Raw genomic sequence first — 27,120 nt, forward strand, 5'->3', positions numbered from 1 at the left:
AACTAAAACTTAAAGTTCTTCTATTATAAAATATTTTTAAAAAACTACCAACAATTTGGGTGAAGTTTTATTGTAAAAAGCTTATTGTAAGTAAGTTACCGAGACATTTTTTAAAATATAATACAAAGTATTTACATCTTTCAATTTACAGAAAGGAAAAACAAACAAACAATCAATCTTGCTGACTAAAATAATAGTGAAGGATTAATATCGTCGGTTCATTTTCTTAAATTTCTCATAGTGGTAGTCATCTGTGGCCTTCTCGTTATTGGGTCTCTTGCGGAAATTGGGTGGTGAAGCTGCAGACCGAAAAATACAACAAATCATGAACATAAATTCATTAAAAACAGTAAGGCATAAAAGCTGAAGAGGTTTCCAATCTGATCTTACCCTCAGGTGCTGGTTTCTCTGTATCTCCTACACGCAATGGCCTGGCTTTAGGCTCCTCTCTGTTGCGTCTTTGGGGTGCGTTTACATCCTCATGGTAGACTTGACAAAAGAGAACAGATAATGACTTAATCTTTCTTCTGTGGGATGGATGGCAAATGTTTTAAATATGGTTCACGTTTTACTGTTGCTTAAATGTTAGGCAAAGACAGAGCTCTGTTGATAAAAGCTTACACTTGAAAACAGATATAATGGGACTCTTAATAAAAAAACACAAGTATATATATAAAAAAAGGTTACGGATAGTGAATACATTTATTAAATCAATAGTTGTTGTTTTTTAACTTGTGCAGTTATTACAAAATACATTTTTAAGTAAATGCTCTGCTTTTAAAATTTACATTAATTTCATTTTTTTGAATCTTGAAAATTAAAATATATAAATTAGGCACCAAATTAACGTATGAGAAAGAATTGTGTAGATTTGGACAAATGTATACAGAACAATTCAGCTTTGCAATGAACAATTTACAACAAATTTTTATAATCTGAAAACCTGATTATGAATAAAAAGAAACTAAGTGCAATTACAAACTGTGATATTTCACAATATTACCTTTTTAAAGGGATAGTTCACTCAAAGTTTTTTTTTTTATTCTGCCATCATTTAATCACTCTTAACTTGTTTAAAACCTCTTTAAGTTTTTTTCTGTTGAACACAAAGAAGCCATTGCTTTCCATGGAAGATGAGGTTCCGGCAATCAGTTTTCTTCAAAATATCTTCTTTTGGGTTAAACAAAAGAAACTCATAACTGTTAAAAACCACATAAAGGAGAATAAATCAATTTAAAAAACTATCCCTTTAATGTGATCATAAGAGACTTAAAAAACATCTTACTGACAAACATTTGAACAAACAGTTGTTTGTGTATACACTTACAGCGATTGTGCTGGACGTAATTCACCGCAATGTTAGTGGGAACGAAGGAGGTCCCGCTGTCTTTCTTCTTATTCCTCTGCTCAGCAAGCAGCTTCGCTTTGGCTTCTTCTGTGTTGATGATATTCTTTATTTTTGCACTGAGAAGAGAGAAAAGAGGCTTTTAAGTTGACATCTATCATTTGTATGTTCAGAGCCGCCAGTCTAAAAAAAAACAACAACTGATGTCCATGAATTAGCTTTGGTCTTTACTCACTCAATCCCCAGATCCACCTCTGGAATTCCGCTCAGCATCTGATTGGACAACATCTCTTCTGTCTTTTTGGCAGAGCTGACATTGATGTTCTCTGGAAGCTCATACAGGAGGTCTTCTGGATTCTTCACCTTCACCTTCTGCTCCTCTGCCTCCACCATGCCTTTCTTTTTCTTTAACTCTGTTTCAATGTACTTCATCCTGTGTGAAATCAGATGCATGATGGGAGAGGCTTTAAACAAATGGTGGCAAAACCAGCAATGCAGAAAATATTTCGTGTAGAAGCATACACTTACATGTCAGCATCCTCATCTCTTCTGTTAGTCTCGGCAGAAAAGGATGTACCAAGATTCAGGTCATTTTCATCCACTGTCCTGTAAGAAAAGAAAAAGTATCAAACATTTCACTTCAAATACAGAGACATCTTGAAATGAAAAGCTAACATGTTTACATAATGCTTACATGTCTCGGCTTCTGTCTTTCACTTTCTTCATGTCAACAACACCTCCAGTCTTCAGTTTAAATGGGTCATCCTATGACATACATATGGAGGGACAAAATGTTATACCTCTATTAGTTCATAGAAACGCAGAAAGTTAGACTGCAAGACTTTCGTTGTAGTGCAAAATGTAGTTTGTAAAAATAATAATAAAACACCTCAAGCTCAGCCTCTAAAGGAAGCTTCTCTCCAACAAGTAACGTTGCAATGCTGGACAAACAGAATGGAAAAAAGCATTTATTATTCTCATTTTAATTATACATTGTAAAGAAAGAAAAAAAGAAAGAATGTAACGTTAAACACCACACACACACACACACAAAACAAAACTTGTGACCCACCTCACTCCATGCTGCCTTTTGCGCAGACTTTGTAGCTCCTTGGCTTCATCCAGTTTTGACCTGGGTAAACATATAATAAAATTAACATCTTTAAATATTTTTTCACATTAAATATGTTTCTGTCCCCTCTGAATGCATGTACAAACTAAACAAGTCAGCTGTATTAATCTTTTTGCTCGTTTTACCTAACGTTAGTGGCCAACAATAGCTGTATTTACTCTATTTGGCCTGAATGTGTTGAAGATATCTACCTGACTACGAATTTTGTTTCATCATCTTCCTCGTCGGATGAATCCTCTTTCCTCCTTCTAAAATTCTTACCTGGTGGCATGACTTGTTTTTAAAACTCGTCGAATTATTTACTGTTTAGCGTTACTTTACTTCTTCGTACGTTTGTACGCAACGTCGGCGGTCTGTGTTTAGTGACGGACCTCATTCTCTAGAAACTTCCGCTTGCCTACATCACATTGTCGTATTAACAGCTGACCTCAGATCAGCTCGCTTCTTTTTCGTACAGCCGTTGAACGGCGAAAAGCGGGATGATGAGACTGGTTCTAGATCAGCTGTTTCTATGACAAGAAACAGAAAAACAAAACAAAACGGCGTAAAATGAATAATAAACACGCTATATGATAAATGAACGTGTAAAACAAGCAGTATGTATATTTTTATGGTCCAAGTAAATAAAAAATAATTTTAATCATACCAAAGAATGAAATGCGCTCATTGGCTGTGGTCAAAGCCGTGACGCACACTTCTGCTGTATTCAGTATGGATGCTGCTTAGTAGTAACGTTACACTGCTTCCCCCACTGTTACAAACACCTCCGATTGGCCTAAAATGATCATCTATGAGCGATATTTTTGTTTCTGTATGACAGGTAAATATCTGTTTCTGTCTTTCCTTTGGCTAAATCGGACTGTCACTGTTGTTGGATATGATAACATCATGTCGACTCAGCGTATGAATAGTGTCTTGCAGACCGAGTGGAAATATGGCCTGTTTATTCTGCAAGATCGTGATGTTAAACAGCTTTTAGGTGGTTCACGATGGCGTATTTGAGGACTGCTGTGTGTTTATGAACAAAATAATCACCGAAGACGCAGAGGGAAAAAATATTTGTTTTGGTTTTGCATATTATGTTTTAATTCAGATGAATTGTTTACATTAGATTCATCTTGACGCGATTGTTTTCTGCGTCGTCTCTGACTTCAGTTGAAGTCTGTTTTCTAGTGAAAAGTTGATTCATAGATGAATGTTTTTATATCAATTATTGTATATTCCCTTGCTGTATCAATGGAGGGGTTGGTACGGGACGAATGATTCTTTCACATCAGTCGACAAGGCGAATGAAACAGCAGTTTTGGGCTCTTAACAGTTCTAGGCACAAACACAACACACATTGAGCAGATATTCTAGATAGATACCATCCTCAATACTCTATAACATTTTAAATAACTATACTTATTTAAAAAAATATTTGTAATATTTATATTTATTTACGTTAACATTTATTCAATGATGGCAAGTTTTTATTCTTAATTCTCACTGGTAACGTTAATGAAAGTGTAAGGCTCTTAATTGGACACTTTATCAAATAATTTAGTCATCGTTTCATTTTAATGAAACTTTATGATTTCAGACTTTTTCTTGCTTTTTTTTTTGTTGTTTATTTTGGTGAAAGAAAGCTATTTTTAAAAATCAATGTTGTTTACTGTATTGATGCTGATAGTCAGCTGTACCAGACACTCTTAAAGGGTTTGTTTACCCCACAAATAAAATGAAAAGAAAGAAAAATGTTGTTTTTAATTATTCAACCTCACGTTGTTCCCAACCCCACAAGACCTTTATTCATTTTCAGAATACAAAGTAAGATATTTCAGATTAGGGCTGAACAATATATTGCTTCAGCATCTATATCACGATCAATATTATGCAATAGTCATATTGCAGGATATATGCAATGTTGAGTTTGTATGATAATTTATCATTTTCACGTGTTTTTGATGCCTGTGATTGTATAATGATTTTAAAAGCATTAAGGTATAAGAAATTGTACTATTTATAACCCTAACCACTTGAACTATTTTTATTTTTATCATTTAGTTATTGTACTTGAATACTGTTAGACTCTGGAAACGATAAAACACTTTATTTCAATTGTATCTTTTTCTTGATTGTATTTATAGATTGTTGTGCATGAAAATACTCATAACACAATCAAATACAGAAATGCACTACAAATAGCACAGGCAACAACGAAAATTTGTCGGGGACCCCAGAAAGTTTATAGATAGTTTACTAGATTTTATGGAGATGCACTCCCACTGCAGAATCATCCAAATTGATCTAACATTATAAATTCTTTTTAAATAGAGATATTAAGTCATCTGCTGAAATTGTATTTATATCGCAATATATATTGCAAAATAAAAAATATATATCACAGTGTTAGATTTTTCCGATATCGTGCATCCTTATTTTAGATGAAATCTGAGAGCTCTCTGATCATCCATAAACAGCAACCATATGACATATTGTTCAAAGTCCAGAAAAATACCAAAACATCCCATAACCTTTCAGTGGTTCAATCAGAGCATTATAAAGATACAAGATTACGTTTGTGTGCACTTAAAACAAAAATAACAGCTTTAATAAGTATATCTTCTCAGTCCTTGAGAGTGTTGTGCCCTTTATGCATGTCACGGTGCTGATGTATTCTTTAGGTGTGCCTGTGCTTTGTTTCAAACAGAGGAAGATTGTGTTGACATCTGAGGTGTACAACATTGCTCATTAAAGTGCAGCCTATAATGACGCTGAGGAGAAGAATATAGAGAATAGAAGTTGAATAAAGTGTTTTAATTATGTTATATGAATTTTATGTTTTTTTAAATTAGTTTTTTATTAGTTTTTATAGTTTCATATTATTGCAAATGAACCATTGAAAACACATGGACTGTTTTGATGTTGTTTTGTGGTACCTTTGTGGACTTTGAACGAGATGGGACCATTGTTGTCCATGGAGGATGAGGGAACTCTAAAATATTTTAATTTGTTTGGGTTTGGAACGACATGAGGGAGAATACTGATCGACAGATTTTTCATTTTTTTAGGGTGAGCTATCACTTTGAAGTGATCTTTGTGCTTTTTAATAGAGTGAGAAGAAAACCAGGATGACTGACAGCGGGGATCTTTGTCCTCACTTGGACTCGATTGGTGAAGTTACTAAAGAGGAACTGATTCAGAAATCAAAGGTTGGTATTAATTTAGCTGATGTGCAGGACTTAAATGTACAATAAGTACAGTGGGTTGAATATTATTATGTTTTTTTTTGTTGTTTTCAAGGGCACATGTCAGTCATGCGGAGTAGGTGGACCAAACCTCTGGGCATGTCTGCAGGTATGATAAACTATTCGAGAAGTACAGTGAATCTTTACTTTATACATAGATTTACAAAGTCATATGGTCAGCATGGTGTAATCCAAGATTAGTCCAGAACATTACTTTGAAGCTGTCATGAAATTAAATATAATTAGTTTTTTAATTGGTGTTCTTGATCTTATCATGAACTCATTGTAATCATTTTGTTTTAATTTACATTAAAACCAAGTCCCTCTGCAGTTTTTCTTTTTTGATAATCCGTTCAGATCACAATATGGAGAAAAAGACCTGTCACTACAGTTCAGTAAAATGTTTCTCACTTTATTTTGTTATTTTCTTTTTTCACAGTGTGACTGTCCCTATGTAGGCTGTGGAGAGTCATATTCAGACCACAGTACTATTCATGCACAGGTGATATTTATTGTTTGATTAGTTATTATGTCCATTCTCAGGCATTCATACTATAGTTCTGCTCATAAGTTTACAAGCTCTATACAGAATAGACAAAAAAATCATGTTTAATTGCAGGTTAATTTTGAACCTTTTACAATTTTTTGTATTGTGTTGAATGTCTAAGCACTGAATCGTTTAATCAGAGCAGTATTAAAGGGATAGTTCACACAATAATGAAAATATACTCACTGTTTGCTCGCCTTAAATTGGTTTAAAACTTTTATGAGCTCTTTTTTTTCCGCTAAACATTAAAGAATATATTTTGAAGAAAACTGGAAACCGTAAACATTGACTTGCATAGTAGGAAAAGCAAATGCTATGCAAGTCAATGGTTACGGGTTTTCAGCTTTATTCAAAATATCTTCTTTTGTGTTCAAAAGAAGAAAGAAACTCAAACTGGTTTGGGATAAGTGAAGGAAAAGGACACGGTAATAAGATTTTCAGTTTTGGGTAAACTACCGCTTTAAATTAAAAGTAACATGCTCTTTTGTTTAGATAATTATGAGCAGAACATTATATACAGTTGAAGTCAGAATTATTAGCCCCCTTTTAATTTTTTTTCTTATTTAAATATTTCCCAAAATATGTTTAACAGAGCAAGGAAATTTTCACAGTGTGTCTGATAATATTGTTTCTTCCAGAGAAAGTCTTATTTGTTTTATTTCAGCTAGAATAAAAGCAGTTTTAAATTTTTAAGGACCATTTTAAGGTCAAACTTATTAGACCCTTTAAGCATATGTTTTTTTCAATAGTCTACAGAACAAACCATCATTATACAATAACTTGCCTAATTACCCTAAACTGCCTAGTTAACCTAATTAACCTAGTTAAGCCTTTAAATGTCACTTTAAGCTGTATAGAAGTGTCTTGAAAAATATCTAGTCAAATATTATTTATTGTCATCATGTCAAAGATAAAATAAATCAGTTATTAGAAATGAGTTATTAAAACTATTATGTTTAGAAATGTGTTGAAAAAAATCTTCACTCCGTTAAACAGAAATTGGGGAAAAAATAAACAGGGGGGGTCTAATAATTCTGACTTCAACTGTAGGTATTCAGTTCAATTCATGTTTATTTATATAGCGCTTTTACAATGTAGATTGTATCAAAGCCGCTTAACATAAAAGTTCTAGTAAAGTTCAGAATTCAGAGTTGAACTTCAGTTTAGTTCAGTTCAGCATGGTTTAAATTTCACTGCTGAAAATTCGAACAGGTATAATATGTATCTCTCAAGTGTACACTTTTGTACATGTGTTTATCTTCTTTGAACTATTTTCCAGGCCAAAAAGCACAATCTGACAGTAAACCTAACCACATTCAGGGTGTGGTGTTATGTCTGCGAGAGAGAGGTGTTTCTGGAGCCGAAGCCTGTTACTCCTGTATCATCAGCTCACCGCTGCAAACCACATGACCAGGTAGAGTCATCAGTGTATTTGAAACGGCTCACAGAGATGCACTTTTAGTATTGTGCAAAGGTTGTTGTTTGAGGTTGGCTGGCTCCTGCATAATTAACATCGGTCTGAAGATCTTCTTTAGACGAAGTGCTTCATAAAGGTCATGTACAATACAAAATACATAACTCTCTCTCTCCCTCTTTTTTGATTCACAAAGGATCCTGTTTCGCAGACAACATGTTACCCATTGAAGGCAGTGCCTATCGCAGTGGCGGATGAGGAGGGCTCAGAGTCTGAGGAGGATGAGTTCAAACCTAGAGGTATCATCATGTATACTGGAAGCTGGTACATACTGCATAGCATTTCAAATCTTTTAATAAATGCTAAAAGCAAGAGCACCAACCTAGACTCTGGTGAAAATATGTTTTTATGTTTTTAAAAGTGAATTGTTTTCTGTGGCAAAGAAATTTTTAGCTTCATTACTCCAGTCATCATTGTCACAGTAACCTTTTAAAATAATATTGTAAAAATGCTGATTTGTTGATCGAGTTGAAAGTACAAACAAGCAATGTTAATTTGAAATTAATGTAATTTTTAATAATTAAAAGTATCCTTTCTACATAAAAAAATTATTCCCCCAAACTAAACCAAAAAATTACTGATGTCACACAATTAAATAGTAATGTATTTCCAAATATTAACAGTTGTTTTGAGCCAGAATAACTTTTGATTATTTTTTACAAACAGGTTTGACTTTCTTGTCCTTTATACAACAGCTTAAAGGAGAGGATTAAATGATAATTCTTATTATTAATCAGAAAAAAAAACTTAATGGAAGCAGTTAAGCTTGAATTATAATTTTTAAATACATTAACATAAAACTGACTTTAATTAAAGGGCACCTATGATGAAAATCAACTTTTGTAAGCTGTTTGGACAGATCTGTGTGTATGTATAGTGTGTCCACAGTCATATTGAAGTGATAGAAACCAAAAAAATCTCAGTTTTTTTTTTTTATTTCCTGATGTTAAAATAGGACCCAAATCCCAGTGGTTTTGAGGCCCACCACGATGTGATGTAGGAGTTTTTCCCAGTGTTGGGCAAGCTACTTGAAAAATGTAGTGAGCTAAGCTACTAGCTACACTACTTAAAATGTAGCTTAACTACACTAAAAGCTACACCCTGGGAAATGTAGCAAGCTAAGATAAAAGCTACTTTGCAAAAGTAACTACATTTAAGCAATTTTTGCAATTGAATTTTTAAATCGAAGCAACTTAAATTATCATTCAAATCTAAGTGATCACTAAAACTGTCAATGAATCATATGAGGCAAAATTGTTCAGTTCAGTTATTTACTGTAAACAATATTTTACCAAACAGAAACAAAATTATAGTATAACAGCAAAACCAAAATCCAATAAAACCAGGTGTTACGCATTTAAAATACTATAGTAATGACCAGAGCGAGAGGTGGCAGTAATGCACCAAAAAGTTCTTCTCACCATCATATGGATTTACCTTCATTGGCTAGACACCGGCCTCACAGCTCCGTAGTGAAAGCTTGTAGCGACGCTACTGCCCAACACTGGGTTTTCCCTACCCGCCGAATTGATTGACAGGCACCGTGTTCCTATAATAACACGTATACACATGTCCACAGAACATGTTTTGCAAATTAACTGGGATTAAAATATCTGTTCCAAATCTCTGAGTTTTATCATTTTAAAACGTTTTTAAAACAGAGCATGTTTGTAGTAAAGGCAGTAATATCATTATGTCATTCTTAACCGCTATAATCACTATGGCTGCATGGTGTCAGTAAATGTCTCTATTGCTGACTGCTGTTTATATGATGTAACACATGAGAAGCAGACACACCCATGGGAACGGAGGGCGGGGAGAAACAGCTCATTTGCATTTAAAGCCACAGGCTACAAAAACAGCTATACTGTAGTCAGACACCAAAATGGGCAGATTCTGAAGGCTAGAATTAATTATCTGATAGGTATTTTGAGGTGAAACTTTACAGACACATTCTGGAGACACGCAAGGTGTATCTTACATCTTGTAAAAGGGCTAAAATAGGTGCCCTTTAAAGTGTATCTCTTTGTCACTTGTTGTGTTTAAAATTCAACACTTTAACATTAGTCATTGTAGGCATCATTGAGTTATTTTCGAATACTCTTTACTCTTTCCCAGGTCTGACAGGGATGAAGAACATTGGAAACTCCTGTTACATGAATGCTGCACTACAGGCCTTGTCCAACTGGTAAGCTTAAAATCCTGACAGATTTGTAGAGAGACTTGATTCCACTGATTGATTTGTCAGGTCTGGGCATACAGCTTCTTTAACTGACTTTGGGTTTCCTGCTTCTTTCTATTTACCTCCCAGTCCTCCTTTGACTCAGTTTTTCCTGGATTGCAGTGGATTGGTGCGTACGGATAAGAAGCCGGCATTGTGTAAAAGCTATCAGAAGCTTATCTCTGAACTCTGGCACAAGAAACGGTAACAAGCACTGACTTGCCAAACTGCTAATGTAGATCTGGCCTGTTCTGTTGAACTTAATCTATTGATTTTGGTCATAATTAAGTAATCCATATTGTTGCCTATGGCCTTTGTTTTTTTCTCTTTTATGCTTTCTTTGGCCCTCTGTCCAGGCCGAGTTATGTTGTGCCAACTACTCTGTTTCATGGAATCAAACTGGTGAACCCCATGTTTCGTGGCTATGCTCAACAGGTATAAAGCAGTGTTATTTTGGTCTGTATACTACTGTATGGTGTAGTGCTTCCCACACATAGACTTTACTTGAGCTTTACTTTACTTATTAACGGACACCCAAGTATTTAGTGACACATTTTGTTTTACTAATACATCCTTTTGCACTTTTTTTTGTATCCACAAAATATAACCAAACATCCACGATCATAGTGGAAAATAGTGGAAAATCTTCTCCCGTTTACCCGTTTTATGCTTGTTCTTTGTGCGTGAGACCTGTCGACAGTCCCACAGACAGTCTCACATTCTATGAACACCCCCCGAGATGCGCCTTTTTGTCCGGCTGGGGTTTCTAAATCTACTGATATTTCCGGGATTTGACTTTTGCTTTCGCTTTGTGAAGCTGTGGTTAATTATGCGCACAGCAGCATGAGCGAGAAAAACATTAAATAATTAATTCTTTAATCTAAATACTCTGAGATGAAGAAATTATACAATCAAAATATTTGTACACCATTAGTGATGGTTAATCAACTCATTTGCCTTTTTAAAATAATCTACACCTTTTATTCATGTAATTATTATAATTTTTAAAAATATTGTCTATTTTTATTCCTTTTTTCTGTCATTCATTTGTAATTTGCTGTAGATTCTATTACTTGATGTCAATATATTACATATTTTGCACATATCTAAAATGCTTTGGCAGTACTGTACAAAATGTCATGCCAATAAAGCAACCTGAACTTGAATGCGAGATAGAGAGGAGCAGATTTGACCTGTCAGTGGGTGCACATGGCTCTTAAATAGCATAAAAATAAGAGAAATAGAGCATTTCTTTTTTATTTTAACAGTCTTTTTTGTACTTTAACCCCTTGAAAAGAAACAGTTTCTTAATAAACAAAACTATTGTTAAAAATTTAATTATGTTTTGTTTGTCGCACATAGTTAACTATTTATGCGATGTGGGTAAAAGGTGTGTTTCAATCCAGCTAGCACTGCAAGTATATTTCAAACCTGTGAAAAGCACTGTGGTGTATTCTAGGGCTGCACAATATTGGAAAAAAATACATAGCATTATTTAGCATTTTTAATATATATATATCAGACCATTTATATATATCAGACCACTTCATGTTTTCATGTCATTTATAATCCCTACATGACACTGCACATTCTGCCAATTGTGGATGTAATACAGAGCAATACATTGTAGTAGCCCTAGTGTGTTTTATTTAAATACCACTATAGTGTGTAGATATATTAAATGAAATGAAAATAATTTTAAATTCTCTTTTATTTTTGTATATGAATTTTTTTATGTTAATGTATTTTATTTTCTGTTATATTATGCTAAGTTATATTATGGTATGTTGTATTGTTGGTAATTCTGTTATGTCTTTTATTTAGGCTTATAAATAATTTGATTTAGATTTCTTTTATTTCAGTATTTTAGTGATTTTTTTTTTTTTTTTATAGTGTGTTTATTTTGTATCAATTAGTAATACACTCAGCGGCCACTTTATTACGTACACCTTACTAGTACCGGGTTGGACCCCTTTTTGCCTTCAGAACTTTTTCCCTTCCATATTGACATGATAGCATCACGCAGTTGCTGCAGATTTGACTGCTGCACATCCATGATGCGAATCTCCGGTTCCACCACATGCTAAAGGTGCTCTATTGGATTGAGATCTGGTGACTGTGGAGGCCATTTGAGTACAGTGAACTCATTGTAATGTTCCAGAAACCAGTCTGAGATGATTAGCACTTCATGACATGGCGTGTTATCCTGCTGGAAGTAGCCATCAGAAGACGGGTACACCATGGTCCGGACATGGTCAGCAACAATACACAAGTAGGCTGTCTGTGGCATTAACACAATTCTCAATTGGTACTAGTGGGCCAAGAAAATATCCCTCACACCATTACACTATTACTACCAGCCTGAACCGTTGATTCAAGGCAGGATGGATCCATGCTTTCATGTTGTTGACACCAAAATCATGCACCAACAACCATGCCACGTTCAAAGTCACTTAAATCAGCTTTCTTCCCCATTCTGATGCTCTGTTTGAACTGCAGCAGATCATCTGACCATGTCTACATGCCTAAATGCATTGAGTTGCTGCCATGTGATTGGCTGATTAGAAATTTGCAATAACGTGCAGTTGGACAGGTGTACCTAATAAAGTGGCCGGTGAGTGTATTTTGCTCAAAGAATTTTTTTTAGGAGAATAGGACATTGGTTAGACAAGCTAGGGGTATTTGGGAGTGGGGGGTATCAGGAAAAGTCTGCCAGCTTTAATTCAAACTTGGAATGGCCAAAGTGCAGTGATGCTACATGGTAGCAGCAGCACACCACTCACAAGGCTATCTTTGCCAAACAACATTGATTTTGAATAGTTCTGTTTAACAGTAACAACTCTCAAATGATGCTTATTGTGCATTTTTTTCAATATTATTTATATTTTCAGAGAAATGATATAAACCCCATTGACATTTTGTTGCTTGTCTATTTTTAGGACACTCAGGAGTTTTTGCGATGTCTGATGGACCAGCTTCACGAGGAGCTGAAGGAGCCCTTGTTTGACTGCAGCGGTGCCATCTCTGAAGTCGAGCCTGACCTCAATCTGGACAGCTGTAATCTTGTGGACGGAGACCGAAGCCCCTCTGAAGACGAGTTCCTGTCGTGTGACTCTGGATCAGGAAGCGAGAGGGGGGATGGAGAGCGTGCAGGAGGAGAAGCAGAGCTGCTCATTCAAGATGAATGTGTGGCAGTGAGAGGAACCGGCGGCATCTCGGAGAAAGAGAGGCTGAAGGAGAGAAGAGGAGAAGAGAGGACACGTGAACTGGATGAGGATGCAGATGTGGACACAGCTGCACAAGACGGACAGGCTGAGAGAGAAACTGAAACAACGACAACAGCCACAGCTGTGCCGGGCACCAGGAAACACAGGTGTGATGGCCTGAAAATTTGGGGGGCATGTGAGATTTATTTATGTATATAGTTTTGAAAGAGTTACACTCACCATTTATTAAAAATATAATGTGAAATATTAATTCTATATTTAAAAAGACTTTCCTGGGGAGGTCTTTATGCCAGTTTTCAGTGTCATTGTTACCGCCATGACACAAATGAGGGAAAACACAAATGGATCAGTCTTTTATAAAGTTAAACAAACAAATAATCAAAATATGGAGAGGAAACACAACAGAACAAAGGCTGACCACAAAAAGAGCACAACTCCACGTCTGGGTGCTTGCTTAAATCCCCACCTTTAAAGCACTGCAGCATAAGCTCTTATAACGTCGCCGGTAAATGATCCGCAGGTGCGAAGGAATCTACTCAATCAAAAATAAAAACAGCAACGAAACTCTAGAGGGCGACAAAATAACAAAAATAAGTAAATACATGGACATGTAATAGTCATGCAATCATTAATTATTCTAACATGCATTATATATTTCTTCTAACCCTAGGGCTGGAAGATTAATAAAATATGATTTTCGTGCTCATTTTGTCAGTAAAGGTGATTTTAGTAAACCTCCATCATTCAGACACACAGCTCTTGTACACTGATAAACTACATAAAACTTGGTTTCAAAATAAATTTAATTTAATTGGTGAACAATGATATTGAAATAATTGTTCTGTAATATTGACAGCTGTTTGTGTTGCTTCCCAGTGAACTATGGCTCTGTGTAGTAAATAGTAAAAGTTGCAGCATATAATAACATGGTTTTACTCAAAACTCCCTTCAGTTGACTGTTTGAAATGAATCTTTCTGTGAGATGATTCTGTAGTCGTGCGTTTATTAGTCACACTGAATCAATGACAATGATCAGTAAAATCTTCTGGGCCCAGTTTTTAAAAAGTAATCCAGTGGGATTTTGGATCACAGATAGGATCAAATCTTGGAAATGGGTTTTGCAAAGTAACAGTGGGATTTTGGATCACAGATGGGATCAAATCTAGGAATTGTTTTTTTTTTTTTTTTAAGATCAGACCACATAATCAAATCTTACTTTTGATTTGGATCAAACCTGCCCTTTGGGTTATTCAGAACTTTGAACTCAGATTGGAATCTATTTGATCAAAAAAACAGAATTATCCTGATCCCATCAGAAGGGTAGATTCAGTTGTGATTTTTTTTTTTAACCAAACAAACCAAATAAAAAAAAGTTTTATTTTTAAGTGAATGATCATAAACTTAATTATACATGAATTCCTTCTTATTTGAAGCCTATATGAGGCATGTCACATCTGATGAGATATGGTATACAACAACAACAAAACAATATCAAAGCAGTATTGTATTAGAACAAACTAAAAAACATACCATTAAAACAAACAATGTTTTTTTGTGGCCACTGGTATTTTGCCTATCTGTTGTTCTTTGTTAAGCCAATAGGCTACACTGTTGGTTTCATCTAAGGCTCTGGTAAACAGGATTTGGTTATCCTGAAATTTGATATTTGGATCACAGTGATCCAACACAATGTTCCTTTAAAAAATGTCATAAAAGTAGGAGAGATCAGTTAATCCTGGATAGCAAAACACGGGATTTCCAAATCTAGACCAATTTAATCCTGATAATTTTTATTTTAAACTGGGCCTAGTTTATTCAGCAACCGCTAAGGTTATTTCCTGGCTTTCCTCATAGGTATTTGAAGTTTCTGCACAAGAGCGCCCTCTGCTTTTCAGAGTAGATTTACTCCTGATCACACTGCACTACCCTGACAAGATGTGCATGACAGTCATAGCTTTGCTCAATTGCATTAGCAATTTAATTTAAATTAATTGCCTAGTTCTACCTATAATTAATTTGTACATGTATAAAAAATGGAAAATGGCAAAGGAATCAAGCTGAGCAAAAATGAAAGATACTTTTCAAATATTATTTTGGAAACCAGGCAAGCCCAAACTGAATATACTAAATGCTTAATTGGCCACGCTAGTTTGACTCAATTGTATCTGTTGAAGCATGATGCACCACTAACATGTAACCACTGTCAAACCCCTCACCATAACATATTTTGGTATTATGTGTAATTTGAAAGATTACTAGATAAGGGTTTTAAGTCTTTGAATATGTCTCTTTAGGAAGAGTTTTAAGTTATTTATCATATATCAAAGTAAAAAAAAATTATACCTGTTTTTGGAATATTTGGAAGTGTTTTGTTTTGTATCATCTCTCTTTTTTATCATTATAATATTTTTTATTGATGTTGCCATCAAATTGCTATAAGCGTCTGATGTGGTATTAAAAAACAAACAAAAACAATTTCTTTACCTTAATGCTTTTGATACTGCTGTGAAGCTTATTATTATTGATGAGAAACCGGTATGCAGTTTTCAAATTTCAAAAGAACAGCGTTTATTTATATTACAAGAGGTTTATAACAATGTAAAAGTCGTAATTGTCACTGCTGCAAAAAAGTTTTAATTTCTTTTCAGTAGTGCAAGTTTACATTGATACATTTTTGGATGTGAAAACATACATCTTTGCACTTTCTGATCCCTCTGTTTTTCTTACAGAACCTGATAATGAAGCTTCCATGCACTGTCCATCCTCTCGCCCCTGTAGCCCCGCTCACACTGTGCAGGAGCTTCACTCCAGACTCTCTAGTAACCTACCAAGATCCAGCCCTCTACGAACTGGACCCACATATACTTTCAAGAAAGGTTTGCTTGCTCCTCTCATATATACACCTTCTCATATAAAAATCACAATCATCACAAAAATCATCACAAAAACAGCATTGATCTAAAAAAAAAAGTAATATTTTCCTATTTTCCATTAAATACCATTATAATTGTTTCTCCAATAGCTCAGATGCTACTGAGCACCAAGAAGAAGAAGCAGTCCCGTTTCCGCAGTGTTATTTCTGATATCTTTGATGGATCCATTCTGAGTCTCGTTCAGTGTTTGACATGTGACCGGGTGAGCAAGGATGCAAGGAACTTTTATTTTGTCTCTAGAGGGCGCCAAGCATCAAATCACATTTATTACACTTCAAAAGCACTACTACAGTTTATTCACAACTGTGCTCATTCATAAACCATGTACAGTAGTAGAAGAATATTGTAATGCATAGCAGTATTGAGGATATTTTTCAAAAATACAGTATATTTAAGACTGCAGACACACAAAAGGTTGAACGAAACTATCTGGCTTTGCAGGTTTCGACAACAGTAGAGACGTTTCAGGACCTTTCTTTGCCTATCCCTGGCAAAGAAGATTTGGCCAAGCTTCATTCCTCCATTCACCAAAGTGCCCCTGTTAAAGCTGGTGTCTGCACTGATGGCTATGCTGCGCAGGGCTGGATCACCTACATCATGGACTCTATACGAAGGTATAGTAAAACAGTGATTGGACAGAAAATGAACGAAGTCAAAAAAGGATTTGACAGAAAGAAAAATTCTTTTAAAAAGGTTACTTCACCCAAAAATGAAAATTCAGTTTTAAATTTTTCACCTTCATGTTAATTTTCTTAGACCTTTGTTCATCTTCAGAACATAAATTGATGTATCTTTAGCTCTCTGACCCATTTTGGACACCAACAGTCCTAAGATGAACCTAAAACGTCAACATTTGGTAACTCTTTAGATTAGGTCATAATCACAGCATTAACAAACCATAAACTAACACTACTGATTTAATTAACTACTAATTAGCTGTTTATTGATAGTTATTAATAGTTATATGCTGGCAGCTAGCTCTCTGTAACTCTCATATGGTCGCCCACTGAAGTTAAGCAGGGCTGTACCTGGTGGGAGACCAATTCAATTAAATTCACCTTTATTTGAATAGCACTTTTACAATGTTGATTGTGTTAAAGCAGCTTCACTTAAAAGATCGTAGTTTAATAATCACTACTGAGTCCAAACACTGAAGAGCAAATCCATCGATGCTCAGCTTTACAGATCCCATACCATGCAAGCCAGTGGCGACAGCGGCGAGGAAAAAACTTCACCAATTGGCGAAAGTGAAGAATTAAAAAACCTTGTGAGAAACCAGGCTCAGTTGGGCACGACCATTTCTCCACTGGCCAAACGTCTTGTGCTAACGCCCCAGTATAGTGAAGGGGACTCTATACTTCTCAGTGAGTGATGTCTTTCGGATGGGACCTCGGTATCCTGGCCAAAATTTGCCCTCTGGCCTCTGTCCATTATGGCCTCCTAACTATCCTCATATCATAATTGTCTCCTCTCCACCAATCAGCTGGTGTGCGGTGTGCAGTCAGGCGCAATATGGCTGCCGTCACGTGGATGCTGCACACTGGTGGTGGATGAGGAGATTCCCCCAATGTGTAAAGCGCTTTGAGTGTCATGAAAAGCGCTATATAAATGTAAGGAATTATTATTATTTATTAGTAATGTAGAAGTTTTAGGTTTTGTGTAGTATTAGGGATGCAAAATACGATCATACTTTGTAACTACTAATCAGCAGTTAATATCTTTATGATAATACTGGTAATAAGCCAGTACTTAAGAGCTTGAATTCTGACCTAAACTAAAGTGTTACCAAACATTTTACGTGACTTCAGTGGTTCAACTGTAATCATACAAAGTAATAAATCTGTAAAAATGGCTTTGTTTGCCTATGTCTGTGTGTGTGCGTTTACTATAGACAATTTGACTCTAATGGCAAATACATTGTATTGCCTGTAGTAAATGTGCCACCTGACAACCTGACAAGGAAGAAAAAACATAGGTGAACTAAGACAATTACAGGTCTTGGAGCTGCGTATGATTACAGCTGAACCACTGTTGTCACAAGGAGTGTGAATATGTTTTTGGTTCCATTTCTGGACTTTGATTACCTCGGGACTGTTTCTGTTTGTGGAGGATGAGTAAGCTCTCATATTTTATCCGAAAATATCTGAATTTGTGTTCTGAAGATGAAGGAGGGTTGAGCAATGTGAAGGAGATCTTTTTTGGTGTAATGCTAACCTTTTAATCAGTTATGACCCTGATGCACATAGCTGATTTTTTTTTTTAAGCCAGTGCCAGGCTGTTTTTGAACATTGGTCATCTTAATTTCTGTTATGTGTTCCAGATTAATGTCTTTATTCAAAGCCCTCTAAAGGTTTTTAGATAATTGAAAACATAAAATCGATGTCTATTACCATTGGTGCAGTAAATATTAGAACTCTGACTGGCTGTTTAGTTTAATGACCAAATCAGTGCGTTAGAATAATATCATAAGTGCTGAAAGCAACAACAAAAACAACAACAACATCGCAATGACAGACATGAGGCTGTTCTAATTTTGTCATCTCATCTGACTATTTCAATATGGGCATATATAATGATATGAGCCACCTGCAATGAAGACAGTGAATAATCAGAATCATCACAATGTTTTATTAATCCCAGTGGGAAATTGCTTTTGTTTCAGGTGCTACTTGGAAATGGAGAAGAAAGATACAAATAAACATTAAGATTAAAAAAGAAGAAAAAAAATACATTCAATGTGGAAAGCTTTACAACATACATTGTAGGGCTGCTCTATTAAGGGAAAAATCATCACGGTTATTTTGGTCATAAATGTAATCACGATTATTCAAAATGATAATCAGTTGAAGTCAAAATGATTCGCCCTCCAATGAATTGTTTTTTAAATAAATATTTTCCAAATTATGTTTAACAGATTCAGGAATTTTTCCTATTATTTCCTATAATATTTTTTCTGTTATTTGTTTTATTTTGGCTAGAATAAAAGCAGGTTTAAATATTTTGAAACCTATTATAAGATCAATATTATCAGCCCTCTTAAGCAATATATTTTTTGATTGCAGAAGAAACTACTGTTATACAACGACTTGTCTAATTACCTTAATTAAGCCTAAGCTTAAGCTTAATTATTCTGACTTCAACTGTATATATACAGTTATTTTCCTCTCTGCAAAAAAGAAAAGGGAAATAAATACAATAGAATAAAAATATGAAACACACCGTGCTTTAAGCATCTTCACTGTTAGGAAAATATTTTATTTATATCTGCATAAGTCCATCAGTCAAGAGCAGTGAGTGATTTTGTCCTTTTGTTATTTGAATAATGGTAAAAACAGTCGGCAGCAGGAATATTGCGCACTGTCACTTTAAAAGCAGTGCGGTTCTGATTTATGGCTTCATTTTCACATATTGTTTGATTCTCAACTCGTATGTTTGTTACACAACTGAGGGTTAATATGAATAATCACTAAACACTGTGTTTTCACACAAACTTGCATGTATTTGACCATTAAAGCGCTCACATTAAGATGAATTTAGATGTGTATGCTCTGCTCGTCTCTGAGGCTGAGCGCACACACACAACAGCATGCAATCTCTTTCGCGCTTTTAAAAACATGAATGATTCCAATGTACATCAATGAATGATGCGCATCTTGTGCTGCAAAAGTTGCATTACAGAACATGCTTTTACTCATTTTCACCTGAAACTGAGCTTTGCAGAGCAACAAAGGTGTACAACTGGAAAAAGGGCAGTATATTATGCAATAATCTTTTATCTCGATTAATGTTTTTTCATAATCGTTAGAAGCCGAAATTGACTTTTCGATTAATTGCACAGCCCTAATATTCAATTCAATTCACCTTTATTTGTATAGCGCTTATACAATGTAGATTGTGTCAAAGCAGCTTCACATAAAAGGTCACAGTAAATAGGAACAGTGTAGTTCAGTTCGTAGTGTTTAAGTTCAGTTCAGTTTATACTTATGTAATACGCTTCAAATACATATTGCAATATTCAAACCCTAGTTTAACCTTAGAGGGAGGAGATGTAAAGTTTAATTGCCACAGGGATGAATGACTAGTTATATTACCATGGTTGTATTCAAAATGGTAAGTAACCACAGCTTTATTCGTGGTTTGTTTATGTGCAGTGCTACAAAAGACAATAAATAATGAAAGTAGTAGTCATCATTTAAACCAAAGTGTATTTTCACCAAAAGCTGAATTTAAGACATTGTAACTGCACTGAAAACAAACACAATAATCTGTAAATGTGATTGTAATTGTGTGTTTATGCAGGTTTGTAGTGTCCTGTATTCCAAGTTGGTTTTGGGGCCCCATGGTAACGCTGGAGGACTGTCTGGCAGCCTTCTTTGCTGCTGATGAGCTGAAAGGCAAGTACACCGTGTTTAACACACAAAAAAATGTTGTTCTGCTTGACATCATTGACGTTCATTTTCTTTCCAAACAGGAGACAACATGTATAGCTGTGAACGGTGTAAAAAGTAAGAGTTTTTTTTTTTTTCTAAGATCAGTTTGTGAAAATATAGTGGATGATGGATATTTACTATAGTTTCTATGAATTTATAAACCAAACTGCACTGTAGCTGTTGGGTTAACATGTTTATATGATGATGAAGGACTTTCTCTGTTTTCCAGATTAAGAAATGGTGTGAAATATTGTAAAGTTCTGCGTCTACCAGAAGTAAGTACCCTGCTTTGTTACATTCTGCTCGCTTCATTGCAATTTATTTTGCTAGTGAGTGTGTGATCTCTTTTGCAGATATTATGCATTCACCTGAAACGCTTCAGACATGAAGTCATGTACTCGTTCAAAATAAATAGCCACGTGTCATTCCCATTGGAGGGTTTGGATCTCAAACCGTTCTTGGCTAAGGAAAGCCCTTCACAGATTACTACCTATGACCTGCTGTCTGTCATCTGTCATCACGGCACTGCTGGGAGTAAGTTGTATCTGTGGAAAATTATGAAGTATAATAGAAACTTTGGCGAACATGGATTGGCATTGATTCATCGCTTTCTGTTGCACAGGTGGGCATTACATAGCATACTGCCAGAATGTGATCAATGGACAGTGGTACGAGTTTGACGATCAGTATGTAACAGAAGTACACGAGACAGTAGTCCAGAATGCTGAAGCATATGTCCTATTCTACAGGTACACTTGCTTTATTTTGTTTTACTGATTTTAATGTTGTGAAAACTGAAACTACAGTATTTTTAGGCCTGAAATTGAATGTAACCTTTTTTAAATGCATCTAATTGATCTTCTTGTAAACCAGTGTTTCTCAACCATGTTCCTGGAGGCCCACCAGCACTGCATGTTTTGGATGTCTCCTTTGTCTGTCACACCCATTACAGGTCTCTCAGTCTCTGTTAATGAGCAGATGATGTGAAACAGGTGTATTTGATTAAGGAGACCTGGAAAATGTGCAGAGCTGGTGGTCCTCCAGCAACGTGGTTGAGAAACACTGTTGTAAACAACTTTTTTTATACACATCCTTTTGGTGAATGATGTGATGTATGTCTGACTTCACAATTCATTTATTATGCTTATAGTTCTTGTTTAGTCGCAAGCTTGTATTCAGATCTTTTTCTATTCATTCAACAACTGATAGATAAAACCAAGTAAGCATATTTGTTTTTCAAGTAATCTTTCAATATGAAAGATAAGACCTGACTTTTGCTAGAATCTGACTTTTAGCTACACCTGCCAATTGCTGGTGTCTTGAGAAAAAAAAGACACACGCACAAAACTGTATGTGCATTATTAAATTAAAAACGTACAGAACAAATTAGCGAAGCACATGAGATTGCTATTTTTATTATTGTAATTATTTTCTATACAAGCAACAAAACAATAATTTAGTTTCATTTGTTTTTAAAGGTTAAACATTCATTCATTCATTCATTTTCTTTTCGGCTTAGTCCCTTTATTAATCCGGGGTCGCCACAGCGGAATGAACCGCCGACTTATCCAGCATGTTTTTACGCAGCGGATGCCTTTCTAGCCACAACCCATCTCTGGGAAATAAAAGTTAAACAATACAGGTTTTATTTAATTGAAAAAGTGCAGGGAAATATCTCTATTCTCTATTAAATTATATAATATCTATCACACTATGCTCACTTGGCTAGATGTTTGGCATATGTTGCATTTTTTCTGTTATTAGCGATTCAAACTCACTGGCTCATATAAGCACCATATAAACATAGACGGACACATACTGATTGCAGCTATAAATGCTCGAAATATTAATTTGTCATTCAGGAAGAGCAGTGAAGAATCTGTGAGAGAAAGACAGAGGGTTGTCGCTCTGGCTAATCTGAAGGAACCCAGTTTACTGCAGTTTTACATCTCCAGAGAGTGGCTCAACAAATTCAACACATTCACTGAGCCCGGACCCATCACCAATCACACTTTCCTCTGTCAGCACGGAGGTACTCCACTAATACACTCATGCACATCTAAAACAATATTGCTTTAAAAAAATGGAGCTAGTGACTCTTGATTAATAGATCCATGAATTATTCCATCAGATGCAGATATGTTAAGTCTTTTGCTTGAAGATAAGCAACATTTTTGTTCTTTTTTTTGACTATTTTGTTGGCATTTTAACTGCTTTCTAATAAGCTTTAAAATATATAGGGATTTCACCCTTTTTTTTTCAAAGCTAGTGACATACTCAACAATGTCAGCTTGTACTTTATCAAAACAGCAATTACCGTAGACAATACATACTGCACAGCCCTGTCTGAGCATTTTTTTAATTGCGTGATGTAGAGTGTAATTTTAAGAAAAACAAAATGTTGATTTTATTTACATGTGAAGACTTGACCGTCATTATTCGCACATCTTCTTAAAAGTTGTTCTTCAGTGTGAAAACGGGCCAAAAGTTATCCAGGATTTCTGAAGGCTTTTTGTTTCTCTAGAACTCCATGTGATGACTCATATACGAACTATTAATTGCAATAAGCCACTAAATCTAATTTTTAACATTTTGTTTTCTTATGAGAGACAACTTCACAAATTACAACTATAACTAAATATTATTTGAAACTATAACAAATCAGAAGTTTTTATCTCACTTTACCCACTTTAACAGTGTATTTGCCATTAGAGTTGGATTGTCCATATTAAACGCGCACACATAGATTGGCAAACTAAGCCATTTTTACAGATATTTTGGCATTCAAAAGGGTTCCCTGAGCTTCTTATGATTACAGTTGAACCACTGAAGTCACTTGAAATGTTCTGATGTGGCAGTTATGACAATGGCCCTATCATACACCTGGCGCAATAAGGTGCAAGACCTGTTTGGTGTGATTTTGTTGCTATATTCAGACCAGCTCAACCCCAATTTTCCCGTTTTGCACCACGTTGTTTAAATAGCAAATCCATTTGCACTGCTTTGTGGGCTCATGGGTGTGCTGGTCTATGAAGGAGGTGTGTTAAGGCGCATTGTTGGCACAATGCTATTTTGAGGATCTAAAATAGACTGCATAATTGACCAGCTGAAAGCTGGTCTAAAGTCCAGCGCTGAGCATGTTAGTTGTGCGCCTTAAGCATGTAGCCTACACATTGCTTAATGGATGTACAGCAATACGCAAATATCTTTACAAATGAAAAAGAATTAAAGGATTAAAATTGTTACAAAAATTATTTTTTTTCTACATAAATATAAAAACGACTGCCCCCACGCCTTTTTCATCTCAGGGGTCTTTTTTCAGTTTATTTAAGACAACTTGCTTTTGTATGATGTTGTTGTTATTATTATTATCAGTATTTATTCTATGCATATTTATATTTGTTTTAATAAAAACAAGCTTAGATTTGTTTTTTGAACTCTCTTCATTATTATTGTTCATTTATTCGTTTGCTGGAAATTAGAACTGAATTTAACCAACAAAATTAAATATGTAGGCCAAAAGATGTCTACAGTGGAGTGCATACAACACTGTTTCCTTATCCACAAAAGTAAAGGAGTAAAGTAAAGAGTAAAAGTAAAGTAAAGAGGCCGAATGAAGGAGGCTTGTTCTTTGTCCTCGCTGCAGATAGTCTGTTTAACTGTTTTCCCACTAGTGAAGCGTTCAGTTTTTCCACTTACAAAATCTGCCATGTAAATAGCAAATGCGCCATGGTGCGAAACAACTGACGCTAAAAGGGAATAGGAGATGAGACTCTGATTGATTTATTGCATGCTTTGCTCAAAAACACAAAGTAGCAAAAGTGGATTTGGACACGCCCTTAATGCTTTTGCACCATGCGCTTTAGACTTTGCGCCTAAATCGTTAAAATAGAGCCGAAATAGTTTGTTCATGATTATATATTATATATTTATATGTTTTTTTTTCACTTGCTGTAGCAGTAAAAATTAAAATACTATATTAATTTCTACAGGAATTCCTCCTACAAAGTACCATTATGTGGATGATCTGGTTGTGATCCTTCCTCAAAATGTGTGGGAATATCTCTACAACAGGTGAGTCATGCATAGCAATGCACACAATTGACCTTTAGTAAGTCCTCAAAACATTTATCACCTTCCAGAACATGGGATGATATTTAAGCATTTGGTCTTGTCAAGTCAACAAAATCAACCCTGAACTAACAAAAATGTGTATGGTTTTCTGCCTGATGTCATGTGTGAGGAACTCCTCTAGCCATGCAATATAAACAATGTTGAGTTATGTGTTTGCTCTTTTTACTGGCCATACTTGAGTAATCCCTCATGTTTTGAAACATTTTTCACAGGTTTGGAGGTGGCCCGGCTGTGAATCACTTATATGTGTGTGCAATTTGCCAAGTGGAGATCGAGACCTTAGCCAAACGGCGGAAACTGGAGATAGACACCTTCATTAAGGTGAACAAATTACATTACAGAACCCTTGTCTGTGAGTGATGTTTAAAAAAGGAAGTGGCGTTCATGTACAGACAAATGCTTCAGACTTTAACATGTTGCCTTGTTTTTGAGCATCAAAAATATCTTGTGAGAACAAACTGCATGTGTTTAACTGCTGTCCTGGCCTTAAGGATGATTTATCCATTTGCCTGGGTCTGCAGCAAGAGCTTCCGTTGACTGCTGCAAGTTTTGCCGTGAAGCTTTCAAACTTTATGCTCTTGCCATTGTACTATTATTTGTAACAACAGGGGTGACTTGAAATAACTGCTTGACAACATAGTGGCGAAAAAGTAGTCAGGGAGCGGAGTTGATAAATTAATTAATTGTATATAAAACTTAAACTTAACTTAAATCAAGTTATTAGTAACTTGGGCTACATTTTATACATCTAACTGCGTACTCAATACAAAACTTTCACACAATAAAAATATAAAAATAATTGACTTAAAAAGCCTTGGGCAAGCTGTGCACAAAATAAATGCATTGTTTCTCCTCAAAGCTTCAAAAGAAACCTAAAGGACTTCACTTCAGGCAACAATTGTTTTGGATTTCTAATCATTTACACATTTCCCCAACTCTGCCAGACTTGGCTACAAGTCGTTCATCTCACGTTGAGTATAAACCAGCCTTTAGTCCTGCGTGAATTTTACTTTTAGTTTTCATCATATTTATTGACTCTTTTACCTGTTTTTGTTTGAACAAGCTTCATTCAACGATATATCAAAGCATTTTTAGTCAACAAAAATCTAGTCACACTTTTAGTTCTACATAAAAGAACTTTTAATCAAATTTATTTTACTCAAAATAATAATAGCGACGATTGGTATTTCAACTTGTTTTATTTTTTAGTTTCCGCTATATTATTACACTTTCACCTCTGAGCAAAAATTAAGAGAATGGAAATTATTTTGACCTCATATCATTTCCTGACTTATTATTACCTGTTTATTATATAAATTTACAGCACACTCTCTGTTTTTGTGTTGTGACACAGAGGTTGTGTAATTGCATGTATCCAGCAACCACAATCACAAACAATACAGTCAATATCCATTTTCTACCAGTTACTACTGACTAGGTTTACCTGCAGATTTAGTCACACCAGTACAAACATCTCTTGAACGACTATAGACCAGCTTAACTGGAACCGAACATCTCTGAAAAAAATCTGAACAAATCTCCATTCAATATGTGCAAAGAGAGCATGTGCAAAGTTGCCAGATTGCAAGGATTAAAGGATAAGTTCATCCAAAAAAGAAAATTCACACCCTCACATTGTTCTAATCCTCTGAGACATTTGTTCAATTTCAGAACATAAATTAAGACATTTTAGATGAAATCCGAAAGCTTTCTCATTCTCCATAGATAGCAATGGTTTTGAGATTTTCAGAAAAGGAACCAAAAACATAGGGAAAGCAGTCTATGCGATGTCAGTGGTTGAACTGTAATCATACGAAGCTCCAAAAACAGTTCTGTGCACCAAAAAATAAAATTGTAAGTACAACTTTGTTCACCTATATTTTCTCTTACATGTCAGGTTAGGGTGCACATTTAATGCAATACGATGCTTGTGTGTTACACTGCTGACTCTAATAGCCTTAGTAATGCCTGTAGTAAATGCCCTGACCTGATGAAGGAGAGAAGATACAGGAAAACAAGTCTTTTTTGGTATTCAAAAGTGTTGTTGGAGCTTCATGTGATTACAGTAGAACTATTAAAGTCACAAAGAATGTTTTGACAATGTTTTTGGTTCCTATTCTGAACATCTCAGGACCTTTGCTGTCTATGGAAGGTCAGGGAGTCAAAATATCTTCCTTTGTCTCTGGGAATTAGCATAAAAGGAGGGTGTAATTAATGATAGAATTTTCATTTTTGGGTGAACTAATCCTTTAAGTTAAGCATAATATAGAAAATGTATCCTTTAAAGAGAAAAGCTTTGTTTGGGGGGATTTAAACTCATTACATCTGCCATCAGCATTTAGTCTTCTCTCTTTGACAATGGAACGCTTTAATAAATTTCATTTACTACGTTTTATCCTTGTCTTTTTTGTCAACAACATTGAATGTTAAACACAATTCCTATTTAA

The 27,120-nt window shown here is 35.2% G+C and overlaps 2 protein-coding genes across 2 annotated transcripts in view; one reads left to right on the forward strand and one right to left on the reverse strand.

Moving 5' to 3' along the window:
* Nucleotides 1-52: 52 nt before the first annotated feature.
* Nucleotides 53-2,852, reverse strand: c5h9orf78 (chromosome 5 C9orf78 homolog). Its single transcript, XM_056456951.1, has 9 exons — nucleotides 2,669-2,852; nucleotides 2,418-2,477; nucleotides 2,235-2,286; nucleotides 2,040-2,110; nucleotides 1,874-1,951; nucleotides 1,581-1,778; nucleotides 1,328-1,464; nucleotides 391-489; nucleotides 53-299 (listed from the first exon to the last, which is right to left on the reverse strand). Exons 1-9 carry the CDS (start codon nucleotides 2,746-2,748, stop codon nucleotides 205-207), a joined length of 870 nt encoding a protein of 289 aa, XP_056312926.1. The 5' UTR covers nucleotides 2,749-2,852; the 3' UTR covers nucleotides 53-204.
* A 346-nt stretch (nucleotides 2,853-3,198) lies between these two features.
* usp20 (ubiquitin specific peptidase 20) overlaps nucleotides 3,199-27,120 on the forward strand; it is a 30,151-nt gene continuing 6,229 nt past the window's right edge. The window contains 22 exon segments of the mRNA XM_056458042.1: nucleotides 3,199-3,297; nucleotides 5,573-5,671; nucleotides 5,763-5,816; nucleotides 6,147-6,209; nucleotides 7,534-7,668; nucleotides 7,865-7,967; nucleotides 9,847-9,916; nucleotides 10,040-10,153; nucleotides 10,306-10,384; nucleotides 12,889-13,305; nucleotides 13,307-13,322; nucleotides 15,906-16,052; nucleotides 16,199-16,311; nucleotides 16,551-16,723; nucleotides 20,409-20,503; nucleotides 20,581-20,614; nucleotides 20,769-20,814; nucleotides 20,893-21,073; nucleotides 21,162-21,288; nucleotides 22,402-22,571; nucleotides 24,532-24,613; nucleotides 24,886-24,994. Coding sequence (XP_056314017.1) covers nucleotides 5,591-5,671; nucleotides 5,763-5,816; nucleotides 6,147-6,209; nucleotides 7,534-7,668; nucleotides 7,865-7,967; nucleotides 9,847-9,916; nucleotides 10,040-10,153; nucleotides 10,306-10,384; nucleotides 12,889-13,305; nucleotides 13,307-13,322; nucleotides 15,906-16,052; nucleotides 16,199-16,311; nucleotides 16,551-16,723; nucleotides 20,409-20,503; nucleotides 20,581-20,614; nucleotides 20,769-20,814; nucleotides 20,893-21,073; nucleotides 21,162-21,288; nucleotides 22,402-22,571; nucleotides 24,532-24,613; nucleotides 24,886-24,994 — 2,409 coding nt within the window. The 5' untranslated portion in view covers nucleotides 3,199-3,297; nucleotides 5,573-5,590.

Source organism: Danio aesculapii, chromosome 5 (assembly GCF_903798145.1).
Source record: "Danio aesculapii chromosome 5, fDanAes4.1, whole genome shotgun sequence".
NCBI lineage: Eukaryota > Metazoa > Chordata > Actinopteri > Cypriniformes > Danionidae > Danio > Danio aesculapii.